This window comes from Castor canadensis, chromosome 13 (assembly GCF_047511655.1).
Source record: "Castor canadensis chromosome 13, mCasCan1.hap1v2, whole genome shotgun sequence".
In the NCBI taxonomy this organism is placed as follows: Eukaryota; Metazoa; Chordata; class Mammalia; order Rodentia; family Castoridae; genus Castor; species Castor canadensis.
The window spans coordinates 12111955-12137165 of NC_133398.1; the positions used below are offsets into that span (position 1 = coordinate 12111955).

At 35.7% G+C, this 25211-nt stretch overlaps 1 protein-coding gene across 11 annotated transcripts in view; it reads right to left on the reverse strand.

Moving 5' to 3' along the window:
- Positions 1 to 25211, reverse strand: part of Rabgap1 (RAB GTPase activating protein 1) — a 166582-nt gene that overhangs the window by 130643 nt on the left and 10728 nt on the right. For 9 of the 11 annotated variants that reach the window (XM_074051047.1, XM_074051045.1, XM_074051044.1 and 6 more), the window contains one exon: positions 15804 to 16003. In XM_074051047.1, coding sequence (XP_073907148.1) covers positions 15804 to 15953 — 150 coding nt within the window. In that variant the 5' untranslated portion in view covers positions 15954 to 16003. Of the gene's footprint in view, positions 1 to 7670; positions 7796 to 15803; positions 16004 to 16484; positions 16509 to 25211 lie in introns of those variants that run through there. The other 2 variants (XM_074051049.1, XM_074051050.1) reach the window with 2 other exon arrangements.

Below are 25211 nucleotides of genomic sequence, written 5' to 3' on the forward strand. Positions count from 1 at the left end.
AAAGGAAACTAAGAAGATAAGTATGGTCAATATACTCTCTATACAAGAATGAATATAGAAATCTTAAACTGGCTGAAACCACCATAAGAAATGGACTAAGGTAGAATGAAGAAAAATAGAGGAAATGAACCAATTGGGGTTGTATATACATGGAAATATCACAAGGAAATTCCCAGTGTAGCTACCTTTATCTCAAGTAAGTAAAAATGTCATTTTTTTTTTCTTCTACAAAATCAGAGAACAGGAAGGCCGAACATGTCCTGCAAGGTGTGGGGGTGTGTTGTTACCAGTGGGAGAGGGGAGGTGGTAGGGAAAGAGGATAGGAACCGGAATAAAGTAAAAAAAGGTGAACAAATGTATGTAAATGCAAAAATGGTACCTGTTGAAACCATTCCAGGAATGCGGGGAAGAGGGGGACAAAGGAGAATGGTGGAGGGAGTTTGACATATTTGATACATTGTAAGAACAATGTACCCCCACCCAGCACAATAATGAAAAAAAAAAATCAAAGCAAAACAAACAACCCTGACAATAAGGGGAGGCAAGGATGTGGAGCAAGTGGTAACCCATGTATTGGTGGTGGGAATGGAAAATTGTACAGTTGAATTAGCCATTTTTAACAAAGCTTTATAAAATTAAATACATTTATCATTTGAGTCACGCCTAGGTACTTATTAGTGGTAAATAAGGTGAGAAAAATAAAAACATATGGCTACAAAAAGACTTGTTTGCCAATGTTTATAGCCTCACTATTCACTTTCATATAGTTAAAAAACAAATACAACCAAAGTGTTTACCAACTGGTGAATGTATACACAACTTGCCATATTAACTATAAAATAAAATACTACTTGGCAGTAAAAACGAATGAACTACCAATATACCATACTAATATACATAAATATACTAATATGGACAAATCTCAAAAGCATTAGTATATATAAAATAAGTCTGTATGAGTCCATTTAAATGGCACTCTGGAAAAGGCAAAACTATAGGGACAGAAATCAGAGTTCTCAGATACTGAAAAAGGGGGTATAGGATTAAAAAAGAGGCACAAAGGAGGAAAGGCATGTGGCTCGTACCTGCAAGTCCAGCTACTCAGAATGTGGATATCAGGGGAATCAAATCCAGGCTGGCCTGGGCAAAACTGACACTATATCAGAAAAATAACTAAAGCAAAACAGGGTAGGGGCATGAATCAAGTACAAGTGCGATGCCAAGTTCAAACCCCAGTACTAAAAAAAAAAAAAAAGGAAGAAAAAAGCACAAAGGGACTTTTATTTTTTTTATTTTATTTTTTAAAGTGGAACTAGGCTTTGAACTCAGGGCTTTGTGCTTGCAAAGTAGGTGCTCTAATGTTTGAACCATACCTCCAGTTCATTTTGATCTGGTTATTTTGGAGATGGGGATCTCATGAACTATGTGCCCAGGTTGGCCTCAAACCTCAATCCTCCCAATCTCAGCCTCCCAAGTAGCTAGGATTACAGGCATGAGCCACCGGAGCTCATGGACTTTTTGGGTAATGGGAAATATATCTTGACTATGGTGGTAGATACATAAGAGTTTTATCTACTAAAACTCATAGTGCTGTATATCTAAGATAACTGCTTACTGTGTTTTTACCTCAATAAATTTGACAAAATAAAAACATTTCCAAAAATAAGAAATTTGAGAACACAACCATTACCATTTCTTTCCTCCTTCCTTCCTCCTTTCCTTCCCTTCCCTCCCTCCCTTCTTTTTAAAATTTGTCTTTCAAAAGATGCCCATCTAGGATTCTGACTTTTGAATGAATCTCACTTTGTAAAGTCCACTGCATGTCATTTATTCCCAGTCATATACAAATAATCCCAAATCTTTATCAGCAACTTCTTTTACCTCTTCTTATTCCTACACGAGTTACAAATCCCATCTTTGCTCAATTGTGCATTTTTTCCCTTCTGTCTCTCTGTGCTAATAACAGTATAGAGTCACTTTCACTTTTCATAAGCCTGCTATAAAGTTAGTAATTATTTTGTACTCTTTCTCCCTTCTGCTGTTTCATATGGCTATTCAATGTTAGTTCCGATCAAGCACTGACTTATTTTAAATCCTTCTATGGCTCCTCAATGCCCACAGGATAGTATACAAATCCCTAAATAGATTCCATGAGCCTTTGCACAACTCTGCCCAATCTACGTTTCTAGTCACATGGCACTACTCAACTTTCCTAGGAAGTGTTGTAACTTTCAAGCACACACACTTTGCATAGACCTTCCCTTTCCTTGAAAGCCTTCTACTCCTGTGTAGTCTTTGGATTGTTACTTCCCCTGGGAGATTTTAATCCTGCCAGAAAAGGTTTAACCACTGCCTCTCAGGGCTACCACAACATTAGCAAAGGGTTACAACCACTGTTACTTGTTTTATAGAATCTTTGTTTAAAGGGCCTCCTGAACCAGCCTGGGCAGGGGCTGTTTCTTTTATATCCTTGAAGCTTTGGAGAGTGACTGGTATGTATGATATACATGTTTAATAAAATGTATTTTATAAATGTAAAGAACACAGAAGCCAAAGCAGCACAATTTGTCCAATGTGGATACTATGTGGATATTTTGGCTTAATTACAAAAAAGGAAATCTGCATGATTTTAGATTTACCTACTTAAAAAAACAAAATCAAATACCATCGTTTCCTATTATTCCGAGCAAAGAGCATTAAGATTTAACATCTACAATTATACTGAGGAAGAGCTGAGCATGGTGGTACATGCCTATAATCCCAGCACTTGAGAAGCTGAGGAGAAGGCTCACAAATTGGAGGACAGCCTGGACTACATAAGCAACAAGCTTTTAAAAATGAAAGAAAGGAAGTAAGGAAAAACACTGGGGAAGATTCAAAGAGCATGCTGCAAAACACAAATGATAAGTTTTATTTTGAAGTACAACAAAGAATTTTACAATAATTTGGAAGAAATATAAAGATAAGAAGCAAACCAAATATGTAAGGATAATGACAATAAAGGTCACGTTTAGATTTGTGTTCAGCTGTATATAATCTACAATAAAAGGAAGGAAGAATTCTGTAGGAAACAGTCCTGAATTAAGAAGGCAAGCAGTAAGCCTAAAACAAACACCTGAGAAGCTACTGTGGTCACAGGACAAATATTTACAAGGGCAAAGAATGAATGATTTACTCATCATTCTGCTTATAATGCAGGGTGAGAATAAAATAGGGGCTCAGAGCTGCCATGCAACACATCTCTTGGAGGCACCATTCACAGCATTACGCTATTCCAATGGTGCTGCCTACAATTTTGTTCTGTATGTAACCTATAAAATTGAACATACTAGGGCTCAACAGACCTGGGTTTGGGACATGGCTCTGATAAGAATTCTATGGCTGTGAGCAAGTTAACCACTGGGAGCCACAAGCGTGGCTTTATAATCTTTATAATGAGAATGTTATCTTTATAATGAGAATGTTAACATCTATATCACAGGACTGTTATAAGGGTTCAATGAAGTGATAATACTATGACTACTGGGTTCAGGTACTGTTTTTTACTAGTTGGTGATTGCATTTAATTCTCTTATCATGGTACCAGCCAAGTGCTAAGCATCCAAGTGTATTCCCCAACTTTATTCTTTGCTCTTTCTAAGTAAACTTTGATCCACCTACTAGAACTGGGGTTTGAAAAAGGAAACAATAACTTAAAAAACAAGTAGTTACAAAAACAGCAGGTAGTTACCTTTTATGGTCCCGAGAACTCTTCAGAACATACCAACTATTTATGTGCAAAAGTATTATTACTGAAATAACATATGTACTTTCTAAATATAGCAAATAAAAATAATAACATACAACAGACTTGGCCACAAGTCTATTTCCTTGAGAGCATTTATGGAAACAAAAGACAAAACACTCCAAAGGCAACATCCAGAGTCATTTCCTGGTCTCAATTTTCTGCTTCTAACTTTACAGCCCTTGTTCTACAATACTAAGTAGGCTTCACTTGATGTGACAGTTATACAAAGAAAGCTACTTTAGACAGTTTGAGTCCCTTTTCTGAAGGAGACTTAGGTCTACAAGAAAACATGATTAGGAAGTATCCAGTCATGTTTGCAAAATTCTTAGATGATCAGAAAATTAAAGACAAATTTCTGTGATCTGAAAATCCCAATATTTTTTTATTCTAGTGCAGTGAAAATGTAATTGAGAATTATAACTCCAGTAATTGAGTCCAAACTAGTAATTTTGCTCAGTTTCAATGCAAAAGCTGAGCTACTAGGAACTTAGTTTTGTTAGAAAGCAAGATACATGAACCAAAAGTCTGATTCGAATATTGGAAGACTTAGTTATTAATCTCAAATCCACTCCTAACCCCCATTCTGTGATTTTGTTTTTTTTGGAGACAGACTCTCACTATGTAGCCTAGGATGGTCTCAAACTCCTGATCTTTCTGCCTCAGCCTCTCAAGTGCTGGGATTATAGATGTGTCACCATGCCCAGCTCTTCCAGTCTGTGATCTTTGATAAATCACTAAAAAAATCACTTTGTGCTTCACTTCATAAACTATAGCTGTTCTGATTATCTCTTTATCTTATTATATGAAGGAATGATCAACTAAATAACCTAAAATTACCATTAAGAATTACTAATATCAAAATAAAAAAGAGAAGGGGGAGAACAAAAGCTTATTAATCTGTCTTAAAGTAAACTGTAGGGCTGGGGATGTACTCAGTGGTACAGTGCTTTTCTAGCCATGTGCAAGGCCCTGGCTCCATCCCTAGTACAGGGACTTAAAAAAAACAGTCAACTACAGAAAGACCCAAACTATAAATAATGGGATTAATGGTAGTTTTTACTTACTTATTATCTAATTTTCTCTTATCAATCACACATTTTTATAATCAGGGAAAACAAATGACAAAGACTATTAACATCTTGGAGAAAAAGAAAAGCAAACAATTGATTATAGCACATGTAGTAGTTTTGACTCTAGGCTCTTTCATATCTCTGGTACACAACAAATCAGTCTTACTTTTTATATAGGAAATTAACATTTTTTACAAAGCTTTGCACAACTGTTCTCTATGAAATCTTGCTTTTTCTTCATCAGGCAACAAATAAGTTCTCACACAATTCTTCTCACAACTACATTTTAGCATTTGATGAACTGTATCATGACATATTTGCTGGTATGTCTCCACTATACCCTCCTTAATTAAGTTCATGGATCAGTAACACTGCTTGCTAAATAATAGACTGACATTATGAGATTGCCAGATTCTACTGACAGGTGATATTAGAAACTGAGTCAGAAGATTAGATTACGTGTTACTAAGTGAGACAGAGTGACTTTGGTATCTATTTTAACAAAGGTTGGCAACTTTCTTCCATCGAAATAGTGACAATTTTTTTTTTAAGAAAAGTATGTGGACTAAATAGCTTAAAATTTTCTCTAGACCTCCCTGCCTAACAAATACTAGCTCATTAATGTATCCCCAAACAACAGTCATAGATTAAATTTGGTTAAGAATCAAGACTCTCACTTCAGAGGAGTTTATGATCAATCAGATGAAGAAAACACATTCTGATTTTATGGTAAATTCTTAGCTTTTGAGATGTCAAAACACATTTTATTAACAAAAAGATCTGTGTTTATAACCACCATCACAAAACACTTATCTTTAAAGGGTTTACCTATAAGAGCCTTCCTTGGCTCTTCCCTGAAGATGAGTTAGGTTTCCATCTTCTCTAGTTGTTTGCATCTTTTGTTCACCTATACCAAAGCATTCACCTAACTATACTGATAAGTATGGCCACAGGACTTATACAGCATCTAATCTACAGCATCCACATCTTGATTATGTAATCAAGTACAGTCTATTTCCTCAAATCCTCAAATCATGGCCGACTTTCTTTGGACAACATAATTTTGTAGAAATGACATGATGAAATTTCTAAGCTTTAGCCTAAAAAAAGCTTCCACACCCACCCTAGGAACACTACGCTGTGAAAAAGACTAAGATGGAAAACCATATAGAGAAGCAGGCCCAGCCATCCCAGACAAGTCCAGCCCCCATCCAAGCACCATATGAATGAATGAAGCTGCATGAACACAAACAAGATTGGCAAAATTACCCACTCAATCGACAAAGAGATAAGATATATTAAATTTGTTTTGTTTTTTTTTTTTTGTAGTACTAGGGCTTGAACTCAGGGCCTTCATTTTAAGCCACTCTGCCAGCCCTTTATTGTGATGGGTGTTTTCAAGATAAGAGTCTCAGACCCCAGTCTGAGAAGCAAAATAGTCAAAACGAAACCCTAAAACCTCTATCTTCAAATAAAATATTCAGTCAAACCTTTTCTTGCTACTACTCTTGCCCCTTTACTGACAATTTTCCATACAGTATCCAGGGAGCTTTCCTTGCTAAACATTAGGATCTAATGTAAATTCACATACTATACAATTTGCCCACTTAAGGTATATGTTAAATGGTTTTAAGAATACTCAGCGATATGTGCAACCAGAGTCAATTTAAAGACATTTACATCATCTCAAAAAGAAACAGTCTACAAGTTTAGGTATCAATCACCTCCTATTTGCCACAAAATCACAGCCGTAAGCAAGCACTAATCTGTTTTCTCCATGGAAAGAGCTGCCTAATTTGAGTATTTCAGATTAATAGACTTATATAACTTGTGGTCTTTTATGATTGGCATGTTGTTTAACAAAATGATCTCAAGAGTCTCATGTTGTAACATGAATGAGTAGTAGTTCACTCCTTTTTAGGGTTAATAGTCATTTGCAAACCAAATTTTGGGGTTCAGTTCTTTATCTTATTACCTTATTCCGCAGTTGTTTCACATTTTTGATAGTATATTTTGAAACACAAAAGATCTAATGTCCATACAGTCCAACTTATCCACTTTTTTCCCTTTGATTTTTGTGTTTTTGGTATGTTACCTAAGAATCTCTACTGCCAAATCCAAGATCACAAAGATTCACCCCTACACTTTCTTATAAGGGATGCATAGGGTTAGTTCTTACACTTAGGTCTATGATCCACTTTGAATTAATGTTCATGATGTGAGACAAGGGTGCAATTTTATTCTTTTACAGGCAGATTTCCAAAAAAACTATTCTTTCCCCATTGCGTGGTCTTGGTACCATATCACACTGTAAGTAAGTTGTGAATTCATAAAGTGTGAGTTGTGTAACACTGTTATTCATATTTGCTATCTGAGGTTCCTTATAATTACATATTAATTTTAGAACTAGCTTATCAATTTCTTCAAAAATGTTATCTGGGATTCTGTTAAGTATTTTATTGACTGTGTAGAACAATTTGGGATTACTGCCACCTTAAACAATATTAAATATTCTGATCCATAACAATGGATATCTTTTCACTTATTTAGAGCTTAATTTCTTCCAATTGGGATGGCAGAGTGGCTCAAGTGGTAATCACCTGCCTAGAGTGTGAAGCTCTGAGTTCAAACCCCAGTAGCACCAAAAAATAAAAGAAAAAATTTTAAAAATTCTTTCAGTAATGTTTTTGAATTATCAGAGAATTGTACTTTTTGATAATTTATCTTTTAATAATAAACTGGATTATTTCCTTATTGCTGTTTCATAGCATATATTTCAACTATATAAAAACAAAAAGTTTTATCATACAGACCTTGTATACTGCAATCTTCTTGAGCATTTTTTTTCCCCTGGCACTGGGGTTTGAACTCAGGGCCTCACACTTGCTAGGCAGGTGCTCTATCACTTGAGCCACTCCACTAGCCCCTTCTTGAGTATCTGTGCAAAATATTTTTATTTATTTTTGAGACAGAATCTCATTATGCAGTATTTTAAGACTTGCCTCAACCTCACTATGCAGCCCAGGTTGGCCTCAAACTTGTGACTCTCCTGCCTCAGCTTCCAGAGTGCATGTATTATGGGTGTGACAACTATGCCTGGCTCTACCTTTTCAATAAGGACACCTTTTCTTTTTCATCCCAATTAATCAGGCCATAACTTCCTAAACAATGTGAACGGAGGTAGTTAAGTACAGACATTATTGTTTTGTTCCTGAAAATAGGGGGAAAGCATCTACTCTTTAACCATCAAGTATGATTGTAGTTGTGGGTGTTTTAAAGATGTCCTTTGTTGGGTTGAGAAGTTCCATTCTATTCCTATTTTGAGTTTTTGGTTGTTATTTCATTTTCTTATGAAAAGGTGCTGGATTTTGTCAAATGCTTTCTCTGTATCTATGAGATAATTGTTTTGGAGAGGATTCTACTGATAAAATTACATTTAAAGATTTTCAGCTGTTAAACCAACCTTACATTCCTGGGATAAATCTCACTGGTCATGGTGTGTAATCCTTTTTTATATGTTGGTGAACTCAATTTGCTTTGTTATGTAAAGGATTTTTGTATATACGTTTTTTAAAGATAGTACTGTGTGCCTTATTTGTGAAATTCTTGTCTGATTTTGATATCAGGGTAATACTGTTCTCATGGAATGAGTTGGTAAGTATTCCCTACTTTATTATGCTTTTGGATGACTTTGTGTTGAAGTGATTATAATTTTTGTTTTTGGCAATACTGGGGTTTGAACTCAGGGCCTTACGCTTGCCAGAAAAGCACTGTACCACTTGAGCCACACCCTCAGTTCTGATAGTCTTATTCCTACTTGACAGAAATTCAGCAGAGAATCAATTTAGACTGGGGCTTTTTTTTGGGGCAGGTTTGTTTGATTATCAATTCAATCTGTATTACATTTATCCAGACTATATTGTTGGGAGCCATGAGCTGCAATCTGACAAGGTCATTGAGGCTTAGCAGGATCCTGACAAGGTCAGAGTCTGCAGGTGTACCACATCTCTCACTGGGGTTTTGAGGAAACATGGAGTGGCTCCCTTTGTCTGGAGAAAAGAAACATTAACCTGTTTTAACAAAGGTATTTGTTTATGAAGGGTTAGGAACAGGGCGACATGTCCCTGGCCTCCAGGTCCGGTTTCATTTGTGAAACTAGTAAGGTCTGGATGTCGTTTATGAAACCAGGGAGGTTGAGTGAGGATGTTGTTTTTCAGGTAGAGGGCATTGTTTCCTAGACATAGAAATTCTCCCTGCATTGTATAACTTCCTGCTTTGTACTGCTTATAAGCCTAATGCAAAAATAAAAAATTCGCCAGTTGGTCATCAGCCTTCTGGACCTCTCAATTTGTGTCCCATCTGTTCATTTCTTTCCTGAGCCCTTTTGGGTCAAAAACATCTGCGATCCCAGCACTGTATTATCAGTTTGGCTAAGTGTCTTTTTAAAAATTTGTCCATTTCATCTACCAAACTTACTAGAATACAACTGTTTGCAATACTTATGCTTTTATTTATGTAAGGTCAGTATGCATTCTCCTTCATTCTGATTCTAGTAATTTGTGTCTTTCTTTTGTACATCAATTTTGTTGCTCTTTTCAAAGAACCAGAGTTTAGTTTTACTGCCTCTATTGTTCTTCTATTTCATTAATTTCTGCTCTGATTTTTTATTTCCTTTAGGCTTAATGTGCCCTCTTACTAGTTCCTTAAGGTGGAAGGTAAGGTTGATTTTAGGTCTTCTATTTTTAGTTGTCCTGGGGGTTGAACTCAGGGCCTCCTACTTGATAGGTGCTCTGTCACTTAAGCCACACCCCTAGTCCTTTTGGCTGTGGTTATTTTTAAGACAGCATCTTGCATTTATGCCCAGGTTGACCTGGACTGTGATCCTCCCATTTATGTTTCCCACATAGCTGGAATTGACAGGTATGTGCCACCACATCCAGTTTTTTTATTGGTTGAGATGGGGTCTGGTGAACTTTTTGCCTAGGATGGCCTTGAACTGCAATCCTCCTGATCTCTGCCTCCTGAGTAGCTAGTATTATACACTTAAAACACTGTGATTTTCAGGTCTTTCTTCTTAATGCAAGAATTATAGCTGTAAGTTTCCCTATAAGCACTGTTTAAGCTGTATCAAACAGATTTTAGTATATTTCACCTTCATTTCCATTCATTTCAAAATTATTTTATAATTTCTTTTTTTTACTTTTTAGGAGTATGGTGTTCAATTTCTCCATATTTGTGAGTTTTCAGATTTACTGTTACTGATTTCTAGTATCATTCCCTTGTGACTGGAATATCTGTATGCACTTGAGAAGTATATTCTATTACTTTTGGATGAAGTGTTCCATAGATATGTGTTAGATAGAGCTGGCCAACAGTGTGTTTTCAAACTTTCTATTTTTATTGATTTGACTAGTTTTTCTACTCATTACTGAAAGCAGGGTATTATATTGTTAGCTACAATAATTTCTCGTTTCACTGCTCTTCATTTTGCATCATGTATTTGGTACTCTGATATTACTTATATAATTATTAGACCTCCATGATGAACTATAAATGTCCCTTCTTATTGGCGGGAATATTTTTTCTTTTAAAGTCTATTTTGTTTAATATCAAATATCAAAAGTCACTCCAATTTTCTTATTGTTATTTACATGATATCCTTTTCCATCCTTTTAGTTTAAACTGATTTGTATCTTTAAATTCAGGTATATGGGCAGCATATACGTACATAGTAATTTTACCCAGACTACAAGTCTCTACCTTTTGATTATATTCCTTAAAAATTTAGTTAATGTTATTGAAATAGAAAGAGTTAAGTCTACCATTTTACTGTTTTTTATGTGTCTTATGTTTTCTCTTCCTCTAGTCCCACTTTACTACTTTCTTTTGCATTTAGTAAATATTTGCTAAAATAGCTTTTACATTTCTTTAATGACGTTTTTTCTATACATACTTTTCAGAAGTTATATACTTAGTAGTTACTATAGGAAATCAGCATATACAACTTAATTTATCAGAATCAGCTTGTGATTTACAATAGCTTAATCCGAGCAAAATATAGAAGGAATATGCACACACAGCTCTATTCTCTTTTCTCCCTTTTCATAGTACTATTATACATATCACAGCTATAAATTTTACAAATCCACCAATACATTTTAGAATTATTACTTTATATATACATAATTTTATAAACACATTTAAAGAACTTGAGAGAAGAAAAGAGTGCAAATATATACTTATGAATTTTGTTATATTTACCTTCATATTTACACTTCTGGTTCTCTTCATTTATTTGTTCTTTTGAATTTGTTATACAGTCATTTCCCTAGCCCAAATACAACTTTCTCCTTTTCCCTGTTATTGTCAAATATATTACAACACATTGTATACATTATACATATATAGGAAGGAATATATATATATATATTGTCTTTTTATTATTACATAATTACCTTTGCCAGTGCACTTTGACAATGTGTGAATTAAAATTGCCATTTGGAGTCATCTGCTTTCAGATGGACAACCTTAAGTATTTCTTGTAAGGCAGATCTGCTAACAATAAATTTTCTCCATTTTTGTTTGTCTCAGAATGTCTTTATTTAATCTTTGGTTGCAGGTACTGCATTTTTTACAAATTGAAGGTTTGTTGCATCTCTGAGTGGAGCAAGTCTGTAGGCACCATTTTTTTTTTCAACAGCAAATGTTTGCTTTGTGTTGCTGGGTCACATTTAGGTGATTCTCACAATAATTCAAAATTTTAAATTATCATTATACCTTTAAGGTGATGATCAGTGGTCTTTGATGTTACTATTGAAATTGCTTTGGTGTGCTATGAATCATGCCTATACAAAACAATGAACTTAATTGCTAAATGTATTTTGACCACTCCACTTACCAGCTGTTCCCTATCTTCCTCCTTGGATCTTACTCTTCCCTGAGACACAATATTGAAATTAGGTCAACTAGGAACCCTACAATGTCCTCTAAGTGTTCAAGTAAAAGGCAGCAGGCAAATCTCTCACTATTCATCAAAGGTTAGAAATGATTGTGCTTAGTGAGGAAGGCATATGCCAAAGGTTAGATTTCTAGGACCAGTTAGCTAAGTTGCTAATTTAAAGGAAAAGTTTGTGAAGGAAATTAAAAGTGCTACTCCAATGAATTCACCAACAAAAAAGCAAGAACAGCCTCATTGATGCTGGTCTAAGCAGAAGCTCACACTAGTATAACATTCTCTTAAACCAAAATATAATCTGGAAGATAGACCTAACCCTTTTCAATTTTATGAAGACGGAGTTGAGGAAACTGCAGAAGAAAAGTCTGATGCTAGCAGAGGTTTAAGGAAAAAGCCTCCTCTGTAACAAAAGTGGCAGTCACTCATCAAGAGTTGACATGGAAGCTGCAGAAAATACCAGAAGATATGGCTAGGTGGCTACAATAAGCAACAGATTTTCAATGTAAATAAAACACCCTTATATTGGGAGAAGATGCCATCTAGGACTTCCATAGCTAGAGAGGAAAAATCTAGGCCTGGCTTTAAAGTTTCAAAGAACAGACCGACTTCAAGTTGAAGCCAGTGTTCATTCACCATTCTGAAAATCCTAGGGCCTTTATTATTACACTCAACCTTCTCTGCCTGTGTTCTACAAATGGAAAAAGCCTAGATGATAGTATATCTCTTTACAACATGATTTACTGAATGTTAAGCTCATTGTTGAGATTCCTTTCAAAATATCATTGTTCACTGATAATGTACCTGGTCACCCAAGAGCTCTGATGGAGATGTACAAGATTAATGCTGTTTTCATGTTCATTAATCCAACATCCATTCTGTAACCCATGGATCATGGAGTAATTTCTACTTTCAAGACTCATTCTTTAAGGAATACATTTTGTAAGACTATAGCTGCCAAAGACAGTGATTTCAAAAAGGGATTTGGACAAAGTAAACTGATAAATCTTTTGAAAAGAATTCATCATTCTAGATGCCATTAAGAACATTTGTAGCTGGGCACCAGCAGCTCACTTCTATAGTCCTAGTTACCTGAGAAGTTAAGATCAGAAAGACCATGGTTTGAGGTCAGCCTGAGCAAAAAGTTTGCCAGACCTCATCTCAACCAATAGTTGGACACAGTGGCACATGCCCATCATCCCAAAGTATGCAGGAGATTGAGATTGGGAGGATCATGGCTCTAGGCCAACTCAACCAAAAAAGTTCACAAGACCCCATCTCGGCAGAAAAAAAAATGATCGTGGTATGCACCTGTCATCCCAACACTGCCAGGATGTGTAAAATAGTATCACAGTTCAGGCAAACCTGTGCAAAACAGTGAGACTCAATAACCAGAGAGGACAGAGCTGGAAGTATGGTTCAAGTGGTAGAGTACCTGCCTAGCAAGTGTGGAGCCCCAAATTCAAATCCAGTACCAACCATCAAAAAATAAAAAGGAAAAAAAGAAAAAAAGAACATTTATGATTCTTGGGAGGAGATGAAAATACCACATCAAAATAAATTTGGAAAAAGCTGATTCCAACTCTCATGGGTGACTTTGAGGGGTCACGGCTTCAGTGGAAATAACTTCAGATGTGGAAATAGCAAGAAAATTAGGATTGTTAAGTACAGTAAGCCTGCCTCATTTGTGGATTTACTACAAGTGGTTTGACACAACAATAAACAACTCATAATAAACAACTTAGTGCATGGGAAGAAGTTCTCAGTTCCATGTATGGTCAGTTGTGTTTAAACTCTGCATCCTGAGAATTTGTGGCTTTTCCTCAGCCTTGTATCTGCAGATACCAAGGCTCAGATACCTGAAGAAGTGACTGATCGTTTCAATCTCATGAATGAGGAGTTGCTCATTAAGGATGTGCACAGAAAATAACTGAGGTTTTGTTTGTTTGTTTTGTTTTTGTTTTTTCGTGGTAGTACTGTGGATTTAACTCAGGGCCTTGTGCTGGCTAACCAAATGCTCTACCACTTGTGCCATGCCCTCAGTCCATTTTGCTTTAGTTTATTTTTGAGATTAGGCCTCATGCTTTTGCCTGAAGCCAGCCTCCACCTACCTCCTACCTCCACATTAGCTGGAAATTATAGGCATGTACCACCATGTCCAGCTTGTTTTCTGAGACAGGGTCTCACTAACATTTTTCCATGGGCAAAACCGTGATCCTCCTAGCTCTGCCTCCCAGTAACTGGGATTACAGCTACTTGAGATGGAATCTACTAGTGAAGATACTCTGAGCATTGTGGAAATGACAAAAAAGATTTAGAATATTATATAAAGTTAATTGATAAAGTAGTAGCAGGTTTGACTGACTTCAATTTTGAAAGTTCAAAGTATGATCACTATTTTCTATTTTTAGAAAAAATGTTATTGCAAACTTAATAGTGTATACTGTAAACATAACTTTATATGTACTATGAAAGTGGAGTATTGCAGTGGTCTGAACAGAACCCACAATATCTTCAAAAGGTGTATTTGCCCAGGGCTGGCTCTGAGGCAATTGGCAGTTCTTCTTTTTCCACTCCCATTTTGGCATTTTTCTTTGTATCTCTGAAATAGGTTACCACTGGCATTTTGCCTCCATTGCTTCTGTTGAGATGCTGGCTATAAATCTCATTGGGGGTCTTTTGGAAACAGTGTGTCATTTAGCTCTACCTGCTAGAGATCATGTTCCCATTCAAAATGTTCCAAAAAGTTTCCTCACATTTATATATTTGCTACTAAAAGTCACATGGCTGTACACAATCCAGTATCTATCTATCATCAGATCTCATATATTTATTTATTTTTTGCGGTCCTGGGGTTTGAACTCAGGGACTACACCTTGAGCCACTCTGACAGACCTGTTTTTGCGCGCGCATGCGCACATGTGTGTCAGGTTTTTTCCGAGATAGAGTCTTCTGAACCATTTGCTTGGGCTGACTTCGAACCATGAGCCTCCTGATCTCTGTCTTCTGAGTAGCCAGGATTACAGGCATAAGCCACCAGCGACCAGCTCAGATCTCATTCTTTACCAGTTTTTACTGTGTTCACTCTGCTCTAATATCTGTTTAGTGTCATTTCATTCAGGACTCACCTCAAACATTATCTACACACCTTCTCGCAAATAGTTTCTGTCATTCACTCTTTATTTTTACTTCTTTTTTAAAAATGTATTCCACTATACATTCATGAGTGAGAGTAAGAATGTTTTCAAATTTTTGACATAAATTTACTTGATGTACTTGTTTTCATACTGGTTTAGAGTCTTTTCCCTCCATTACAATAAAAGCTAGAAGAGGGCAAGGGGTTTTGCCTATGTTGTTCAGCACTATAACCCCAATGCTTGGCAAATAGTCATTACTCAATAAATACTTATTGAGTGAATACATGTATACAGGAATTGGAATATTTTTAATTACTTATATTTTAAGTTACGACTTTAACAGATCATCTGTTTTTATTTATATTCATACAGAGGAGAATAATGACACTATTAAAGAAGAAATAATAGTTATTTGTCTGAAAAAAGATAACAGAAGTGATGAAAGGCCAGGTATTTGAAGTTCTGTTACAATAATCCTAAACTTCTATTATAAACAGCATTGCTGAACTGCCTGTTCCCTTTACCATATCCATCAGGCCCAAAAGAACAAGCACTTCAAATTCAATAGGAAAGTGATAAAAACACTAAAATTACAAATGCTTATACTAACAGTTTTGGCAGGGGTATTGGAAACTTTAGGAAAAGCTAATCAAAGTGAAAATCCTTGCTCAAACATAAATCTCACACTAAGTACATATAAATCTCTTTAAGTTATAAAAAAAACCTTATTTTTTATAAAAAGAATAAGAGGGTTTTTTTTATTCCATGTTTTCACATCTCCCCATATCCCTTTTTTATCCAGGCTAAGGTCTACAATGGACTTAGCAAGGTTAAGCAAAATAGATTCCAAATTTTACCTTGAGTCCTGTTTTCTCATCATCACTTCCATTATTTGTAGATGGCGTCTCATCTCCTTGCCTGGAAACCAAGACAAAATCTTCACTGTTAAGAGTAGATACTGAGTCTGAAGAGACACTGATTTTTCCAACAGAAGCCTTGTCATCCATAACTCAAGAATGAGGCTCAACTCATGAATGATTAAATATTTTTTAAATGCCTGAAAAACAAAAACCATAAAGTACTTATATAGAATGTCTGCCAGATATTCAGTTATGCTATAGTTCTTAAAAAACACATATGGAAAAGCATTTAAAAATAGTCCCAAAATATTTACTAAATACATTTTAGGTTTTTTATTCTGATACTAAGGGTATTTTATGCTATACAGGGTCAAGATATTCAGACTTCCAAGAAATAAAAACATATTCCCTTCAGAATAACCCTGCCTACCTATGGTGATTTCTTTGGCATATGTTACAACTGTAGCCTTGGCCTCCAAAACATCATTTAATTTGTAAAACTGTATACATAATGAAATGAAAACACTTGGTTATTGTGAAAGCATAGCTAAGGTTTCCCTAGCATTAATAAAACTTAAACTTAAAATATGATCAATTTAACAAACAAAATTTCACATTAACACCCAACAGCACTAAATTCAAAGCAGAGAAAACAAGAATTCTAGAGCTGGGAAATACCTTCCATAGCAAGCAATCAGAAGTCCACTATAGGGCTGGGATGTAGCTCGGTGGTACAGCGCTTGCCTAGCATGTCTGAGGCCCTGGGTTTGATCCCAGCACCAAAAAAAAGACAAAAAAAAAAAAAGAAGTCCACTATAAATTCAATCTTCCAACAGCAGTTTCTTAGAACTCAACTCAAAGGCTGGAGCAGTGGCTCAAGTAGTAGAGCGCCTGCCTACCAAGTATGAAGCCGAGTTCAAACCACAGGACCATTTAAAAAAAAAAAAATCACAAGAAACTCAACTCAATATGAACATTATCCAATAAATGAGTTTCATGCCAAAAATTCCCAGGAAAAAGTATAAAGATGTATCACTTATGAAAAAGCCATTCAATTTACTGACTCTTAAAATAAAACCTGTCTCTGGATTCTTGGTAACAACATTTTCATTTGGTTGTCAAAACAATACAACATTATACTGGAAGTCTTAATTAAGTAAAAAAAAAAAAAAAGGAAGAAAAAAGAAAAGGGAAAAAAAGAAAAAGTAGCTTCAGTTCTATGTTTGTCACATCGATAAGATTCTGAGAGTGATTAATCTTGCCAAATGAAAAGGTCCGACTGATGCTTGAACTGACTATTTATTGGGCATGTACGATGTATTAAACACCATTTTCCCTTCCAAGGCCTACATAAAACACCTAGCAGCATGAATTACGCAATCCCTGAGTATCGTAGTTAGAAAAGAAAAAACTTAGAAATTATCAACACTGTTAAACAGAATAGGAAATGTCAACCTCAAGAGAATTAAAGCCATTTAACTAGTGAACAGTACAGCTAAGGCTAGAATCCTGGACCCTGCTGCTATATAAACTAATTCCCCTGCTTAATGGTTACCACAAGTCTACATTTTATATATATACAGTGTGGTGTTCAAAAACACTTAAAAATGTTCTTCTGAGGCTTCGAATGGTGGTACATGCCTATCATTCCATAATCCCAGTTACTTAAAAGGTGGAGATTGGGAGGATTCCAGTTGTGGCTAGAGGGTACGTGGAGGGGAGAGGGATGTAGCAATACCCCATCTCAACCAACAAACCAAGCTTGATGGTTCATACCTATAGTCCCAGTTATACAGGGAGGCATAGGTAGGATGATCACAGTTTAAGGCCAGCCTTGGACAAAAATATGAGCCCCTATCTGAAAACTAACTAAAGAGGGGGTTAGGGGACGGGAGAATGGCTGAAGTGGTTGAGCATCTACATAGCAAACATGAGGCCCTAACTTCAAACCCTAGTTTCATCCATATACAAACAAAAAAAAAAATGGTTTTCTTGAAATTTTCTAAAAAATTGTAGTTCATCTATTCACTGAATACTCACAGAGCATCTAGTATATGAAAGGCAAGCTATGTAAACAAAAGATGTAAGACCCTTGTCTAGAAGGAGTTTATAGTTTAGTAGAGAACAGATGCAAATCCTACAGGAGATACTAGGTATTGATAGTGAATAAAACACTATGGAAGTGCTGGGTACCAATGGCTCACACTTGTAATCCTAGTTATTTGGGAGGCTGAGATCAGGAGGATGAAGGTTTCAGGCCAGCCTGAACTAACAGTTCACAAGACTCCATCTTCAAAACCACCAGAACAAAATGGACTGGAGGTGTGGCTTAAGAGGTAAAGCATCTGCTTTGTAAGATTGAAGTCAAGTTCAAACCCCAGCCTCACCAAAAAAAAAAAAAAAAAAAAGGCATTTTGAGACAGGAATTAACTTAGACTTTTACTTAGGATTTATACTTCAATACCTCCAGGCTTTTTGTTCTCATAGAATCTTCTTCCTACAGCGGTTTCCTTGCTTCTGTATTTGAAGATCACCAACATGATCTACAAACCTCCTCCTACTAATCTTCTCAGTCTACCACTTGCCCATTCTCACACAGTCAAATGATTAGCTACTTCTGTTCCCACAGTATTTAAGATTTGATTTTTGTATTATTGTGTTGTTTTATAATTTGATAGTGAATGCCTCTTAATTTAATCTTCACATTGCCATTTCACAGATGAGAAAATTAAAGCTTAGAGAGATGTGATGACTTGTTCAAGATAATACAGCTGGCCAAGCACCGGTGGGTCATGCCTGTAATCCTAGTTACTCAGGAGGAAGAGATCAAGGAGGAACTATTTGCCACCCTGGCAAATAGTTCATGAGACCCTGTCTAGAAAAAACCCAACACAAAAATAGGGCTGGAGGAGTGACTCAAGGTGAAGGCCCTGAGTTCAAACCCCAGTATTGCAAAAAAAAAACCCCAAAAACGAAAAAAGATAATAGAACTGGTTAGAGGTAAAGACAAATTGAACCCAGTTATCTGTGATTCCAAAAGTCTATTACATAATGGTGTCTTTTTAGTGCCATAAATTTGGACCTTGTCCAAATATTCAAGAGAGAAAAGGAGTCTTTTTCTTTCTTAGAACTTGTATTTTAAGTTAGATTAAAAAAAATCATATATATATATATATGTCATATATATATATATATGATAGCAGAAGGCCTAAGAAAATTGTCTAAAATTATGATCTCAGAAACACTTAATTTTCTATACTCTGGCCTCAGAAAGGATATACTTCTCTATTTACAATATTGAAATAAGACTCGGTAGGCTCAAAGTCTACTTATTTTCCTTGAGAAGGCAAGAGGAAAATGTACTTCGTAAGATACTTTATTGTTTGTTTTGGCAACTAAGAGTAACTGAATCACTCAGCAGGAATGAGGTTTATCAAAACAGTTAGTAGTACAGGAGGAAAAAACCCCACACAAGACTTATTTTCTGTAGCCTCCATGAACAGAAGCAAAGAGAGTGTCCATGAGCTTCCCAAGTTCCAGTAAAGCCACCCCGCCCCCATCCTTCACAATGAAGAGGTGACTGAGAATGTTGTACATTTCTGTCAATACCTAGAATCTTCAAACTCTGTTCTAAGACCCTAAGGACTACACTTACTTTATTCTAAACCCCTCCTTATGCCAGTTACTACAAGAAGCCCCCTACTCGATGCATCCTTCACTCTTTAATTCCAAGAATTATAAAAGTACAAACTTTCTCCTGAAAACACCCTGCCCTACCATCCCTTCTACCATTTTCCCTAGACCTTTCAGCAATTGATACACATTTAGTTATTTGTTTTTAAAGATCATGTAAGCTACAATCTAAGCTGTTTTTTGGTATTTCATTAACTACTGTATTTAGCACCTAGAACAACATCTGGCACACAGTAGATATGCAAATATTTATTACAGAAGTAGGATAAATAGCAAATAAAGATGGAAAAAAGAGCATACCTTTGGGAATATATTGAGAGGAATGTAAGCATACAATAGAGAAACCTGCATGCCAATGTTTGTAACAGCACTATTTACAAGTTAACATTACATTACTTTTACTGCTGAATTAAATGAAAATGATCATCATTTCCTTATTCAGAAACTCTTTATAATATTTGCTTTACTTTGTACCTCTACTTTTTCTTAGCCATCATTTAGGTTCCTTTTCTTCTAATAATTTTTGAAATTCTAAATTGTTCCTCTTTTCCCTATCTCATTATCAATTGTATGCTGATAATACTCTAGTCCTATCTCTTCTTGTGAACTCCATATGGGTATTTGGATAATACTTTCCTTTATATTTGCTGTCAAGGGTCTAATACGTGCTAGGCATTAAGCATAGTGTTATAGTGAGTAATAAAAAGGTACTATTTACCTTTGACAGGTAGGTATTACCTTACAGTGCCAGAGAAAATGGTCAAGTGAACAAGTAATTATGTTACAGTACAATGCTTGGTATAGTAGAGGTATGCAAAGAGTAACATGACACTCAGGGAAGGACTCTACTATGTGTCCCATGGTCATCTCAAAACTAATTTCATAGCCGGGCGCTGGTGGCTCATGCCTGTTATCCTAGCTACTCAAGAGGCAGAGATCAGGAGGATCACAGTTCGAAGCCAGCCCAGGCAAATAGTTCCATGAGACCCTATCTCGAAAACCCTTCACAAAAACAGGGCTGGTGGAGTGGCTCAAGTTGAAGGCCCTGAGTTCAAGCCTCAGTACCACAAAAAAAAAAAAAAACAAAAAACAAAAAAAACCTTATTTCACATATCCAAAACCAAAGCATTTTACCTCCATGTTATGCAAAGCTTATGCAAGGCATATTCTTCCTCCTAGGTTTTCTCTACCTTATTAACAAGCACAGATCTAAGACAAACTTTCTTTTCTTATTCTCCTTGAATTCTAATGGAGAATTCTAGTACATTCTAATATACAACCCTTATCTATCCCTTCTTAACTATCCCACATATCACTGACTTGTACTTTATTCTATTTTAACTTAGGCATAAATCGCTATCTCCAGACTCTCTCATCACTAATTATCCAACCTACAGCTACAAAATTTATAAAATTTGGGTATATGATCCCATATCCTACATCTTCCTCTTTTCTTCAAAACCTGATTGCTCCTGAATGAAAAGAGAAAGAAATCCAAACTCCTTACACCACTTAGTGTTCAAAATCTGAAGCTACTCAACCATTTTAGTCTTATCTCCTATTGAATGGTATTTCACTCATTTTTATGCTTTCAAGCACTTGTATATCTTGCTCCCTAAGTGAGGAATGTGTTTTTCTTTTCTCATTTAGCTTTTTCTTCTCTAGGAAGAATCTAATAATACGATCAAGTATTTAACTTCTCCCTTCCTCTTCTGCAATGTTTATTTCCTGCTAGAGTTCCTAAAACTTTTTGTTTACTTTCAAGTTTTCTCACAAGAACTAGTTTATATCAACCAGTAATAATGTTATACCACTCTTTTATTCTATTGTATTGACTGACCCATTCACTCCAGAAATAATTACTCAGTATAAATCACCATGTCAAATGGTGGGAATAAATGGGCACAAACATAGTCCACTTGAATTATTTCTCTACAATTAGCTTGTTTTATTCCTATTACCTTCATATTCTTACTGACTAGCTGATACACCAAGTCAATGAATTCTTCATTCATGGATTCAACTGAGGACCAAAAATATTCAGGAAAAAAAAAAAACAAAACTGTCCATACCGAACATAATCAGACTTTTTATTTTTGTCATTATTCCCTAAATACAGTACAACTATTAAGATAGTATTTACATTGTCAAGTATTTTAAGTAATCTAGAGATGATTTAAAGTACAAGGGCTGATGTGTAAGGATGTCCAGAGGTTATGTGCATGTGCAAATACTATGTCATTTTGGTACTGGGGAAGGGTCCTGCAACCAATCCCTCCACAGACACTGCAGTATAATTACTTCATTAGTATATAAGTGGCTTCTAAGTAATATGAGAAAGACAAGCAAATATATATATATAGTATACTAACATGCAGGTGCATGGAAATGTAAGCATGGATGATGATTAGAACAAAGAGACTCAAAAGGAACTATCTTTTCTTTCTGTTGTTGTTTTGAGACAAGCTATCTTTTTGTAGTTGAACTTGAACTCACAATCTTCCTGCCTCATCATTCAGAGTGCTGCGACAAGCATGCACCATACACCTGTGTAAAAACTCACGCTTGAAGGTTTCTAACCACAACAGACAAAGAAAATGTAAAAACCCATGTTATAGCTGGGTGTGGTGGTGCACACATGTAATCCCAGTTACTTAGGAGTTGAAAACAGGAGGATCACTATTCAGGGCTTGTGTAGGGGTAAAATCACAAGATCTTATCTAAAAAACTAAAAGCAAAAGGATTGGTGATGTGTCTCAGGTGGTAGAGGGCCTGCCTAGTAAGTATAAGGCCCTGAGTTCAATCCCTAGTATCCCAAACAAAAGCCAAACAAACGAGAAAAGCCACACTATATTAGTCTTAGCTTTTATCTTTTTTTTCTGTCTCTGAATTTTGTTTCCCTGTACTGTTTTTATGTGAATTTCTCTCAACCTCTCTCTCAAGGGAGTGGTGGGATAAACCTAACAAAATTCAATGGAAAACCATCCCATCTCAAAACAAAATCCTTTCCACCACTACTAATTGCTAAACACTAGACAAATCTTTGTTTAAATTGTGGCCATGAATCTGGAGGTTGCTTCTTTGAATTATTTTAGTGAGCTAAGAGAACCACACTAACTTAAGCCTTTGGATTAATTTCAGCTGGGGTTTGAACTCAGGGCCTCGAACTCAGGGCCTTTTACTTGATAGCACAGATGCTTTAGCACTTGAGCCACTACGCCAGTCCTCAGCTTAGGTTTTAACTAAAAAGGAAAGAAAACTTAATCCTCTTGAGTGTACTTGCAAATAAAAGCAAGAAAATCAGCCTGGGCTATATAGAGAGACCCTACCTCAAAACACACAAGGCAAGAAAAACCAGTTTATCTAAAAGTCATCCTCAGACAAATTTTAACCTATGATACTGAGACAGTTTACTTCTTTGAACTATTAAGTGACCATTCAATTCTAGAAGAACTTTAAAAAAAGATATGTGAATTAAAGGAACATAGGAGTTTTTAAGACAAGTTTTTCTTTAAAATGTCTTACAAGTTGTAATTTTTCTACATTGCTGGGTTAACGTAAACCTTAACATTCCATTTTAAAGTATATGGTTCTAAGGCATTAAGTCTGTTCACATTGTTGTGCCATCACTACCACGATCTCATCCATTTCTAGAACATTTCATCTTCCCCAACTGTAACTACAGCCAAGAACATGAAGTCCCCACTTCTCCTTCCCCTAGTCCCTGGCAGTCACCATTCTACTTTTTGTCTCTATGAATGTGATACTCTAGGTACCTCATAAACAATGGAATTATATGACCTTTTATAACTGGCTTACTTCATTTAGCATAATGCCTTAAAGGTTTACCCGTGTAGCATGTTAGAATTTCTTTCCTTTTTTAAGGCTGAATAATATTCCACTGTATGCATACCGCATTTTGTTTATCCACTCATTTTTTGATTAAAAAGTTTTTAAAATCCCAATTGTAGCTTTATTGGATCTTTAGGCTAAAACTCACAAAATATAGTAAAATGCCTAAAGACAGCCAATGTTTTCAGATATTTCTCATTTTCTCATGAGTAATCAAGACTTATTAATTTCTTTTTTAAGTTAATGGTGTAGTGTAATGGGAAAAAAAAAAGACTAGGGGTTAGACTCCTGAGTCTTTTTTTTTGACTTGGGTAATGTTACTTCAGTTACATAAAACGAAGGGACTGAATGTTATTTTTTTTATTATTAATGTAAGTATCTATGAAGGCAGGGACAGATATCAGGTGCTTTTTAGTACAATTTCATGAGGTAGTTAGAAATAGCTCCATTTTAACCAATGAAGAAACCAAGCCTCAAAATCATTAAGTAGCTTGGTGCCAGTCATATACCAAGTAAATGTTAAGACTTTGGGATGCTCATGTCTTTATGATTCCAAAATTAATACCCCACCATACCTTGATAACTGCCCTGAGAGGCTGAAATGTACATAAAACAACTCATTTAACTATGTTATCATTTTGAATGCAATAATATTCACACCTGAAAAAATAAAACCTTATAAATGATTTTTCCAAGTACCTGTGGCTATATGGGGAAACAGCACTTTGATTTTTTCCAGGACTGTAGGTATGCTGGCTTTAAACCCTCAACATACTGTATCAAAACTAAATATTTAAATTATTATTTAGATACCATATCCACAACTGAAACTACTCCAAGGAAGACAAGGAAAATTATTTGAGTGTTAATGTACTACTCATTCACAAGGTCAGATTACACTTGATGTTGATATTACGGATTAAAAAAAAAATCTTTGTCTTTCATTTTTTACTGAACAGATTTCTGAAGCATAATATAATTTTATAAATATAAAAATATCGACTTTTTTTTTAAACAGTGAAAGGTTTTCCAAATACTTTTCCACCTTTTAGGAATTAGTCAATACAGTTCCTTATCATCCAGAGATCAGAAAATGAAGAGCTGGGGATGCAGTTTCTGTAGTAGAGCATTTGCCTAGCATAGGCAAGACCCTGGGTTCGATTCCCAGCACTGCAAAGGAAAAAAAAATTAGCTAACAGTGTGCTCTGTTCTGCATCTTTCTTGGGCTGGAAGTATTGCTGAAGTGGTACAATGCCTGCTTAATGTGAAACCCTGAGTTCAAACACCAGTACCAGAAAAAAAAAAAAAAAAAGAATATATTCCATTTAGAAATCCACCGGTCTATACTTACATATGAAATGCTTGCATTATTTACTTCTCTTTGTGTGTGTGACTGAGGTTTGAACTTAAGTTTTAGTGGTTGCCGAAAAGGCATTCTACTGCTGAATCACACCTCCAGTCATTTTGCTCTGGTTATTTCGAGATGGGGGTCTCACAAACTATTTGCCTGGAATGGCCTCAAATACAGATCCTCCTGATTTCAGCCCCCCAAGTAGCTAGGATTACAGGTGTGAGCCACTGGCGCTGGGCTATTTACTCCTCTTTCATCTATGTGAATTTAGTGCCAAAACTTAAGCTAAACACAGTAATATGGTTTCCTTTTTTCTATGACTTCCGTTTGCTTTTCAGGGGAATGTGTGTAAGCAAACCAAAAATGTTTGCTAGAATACACGTTTTCTGACAGGAGAAAGCTCTAGTCTAAAGTTACACAGGGATGGAGTGACACTCCTTGAGTGAGTCAAATAGGAGGTGCATAGTCCATACGTATTTTACCAAGACTTGTATTCACAACACCGTGAT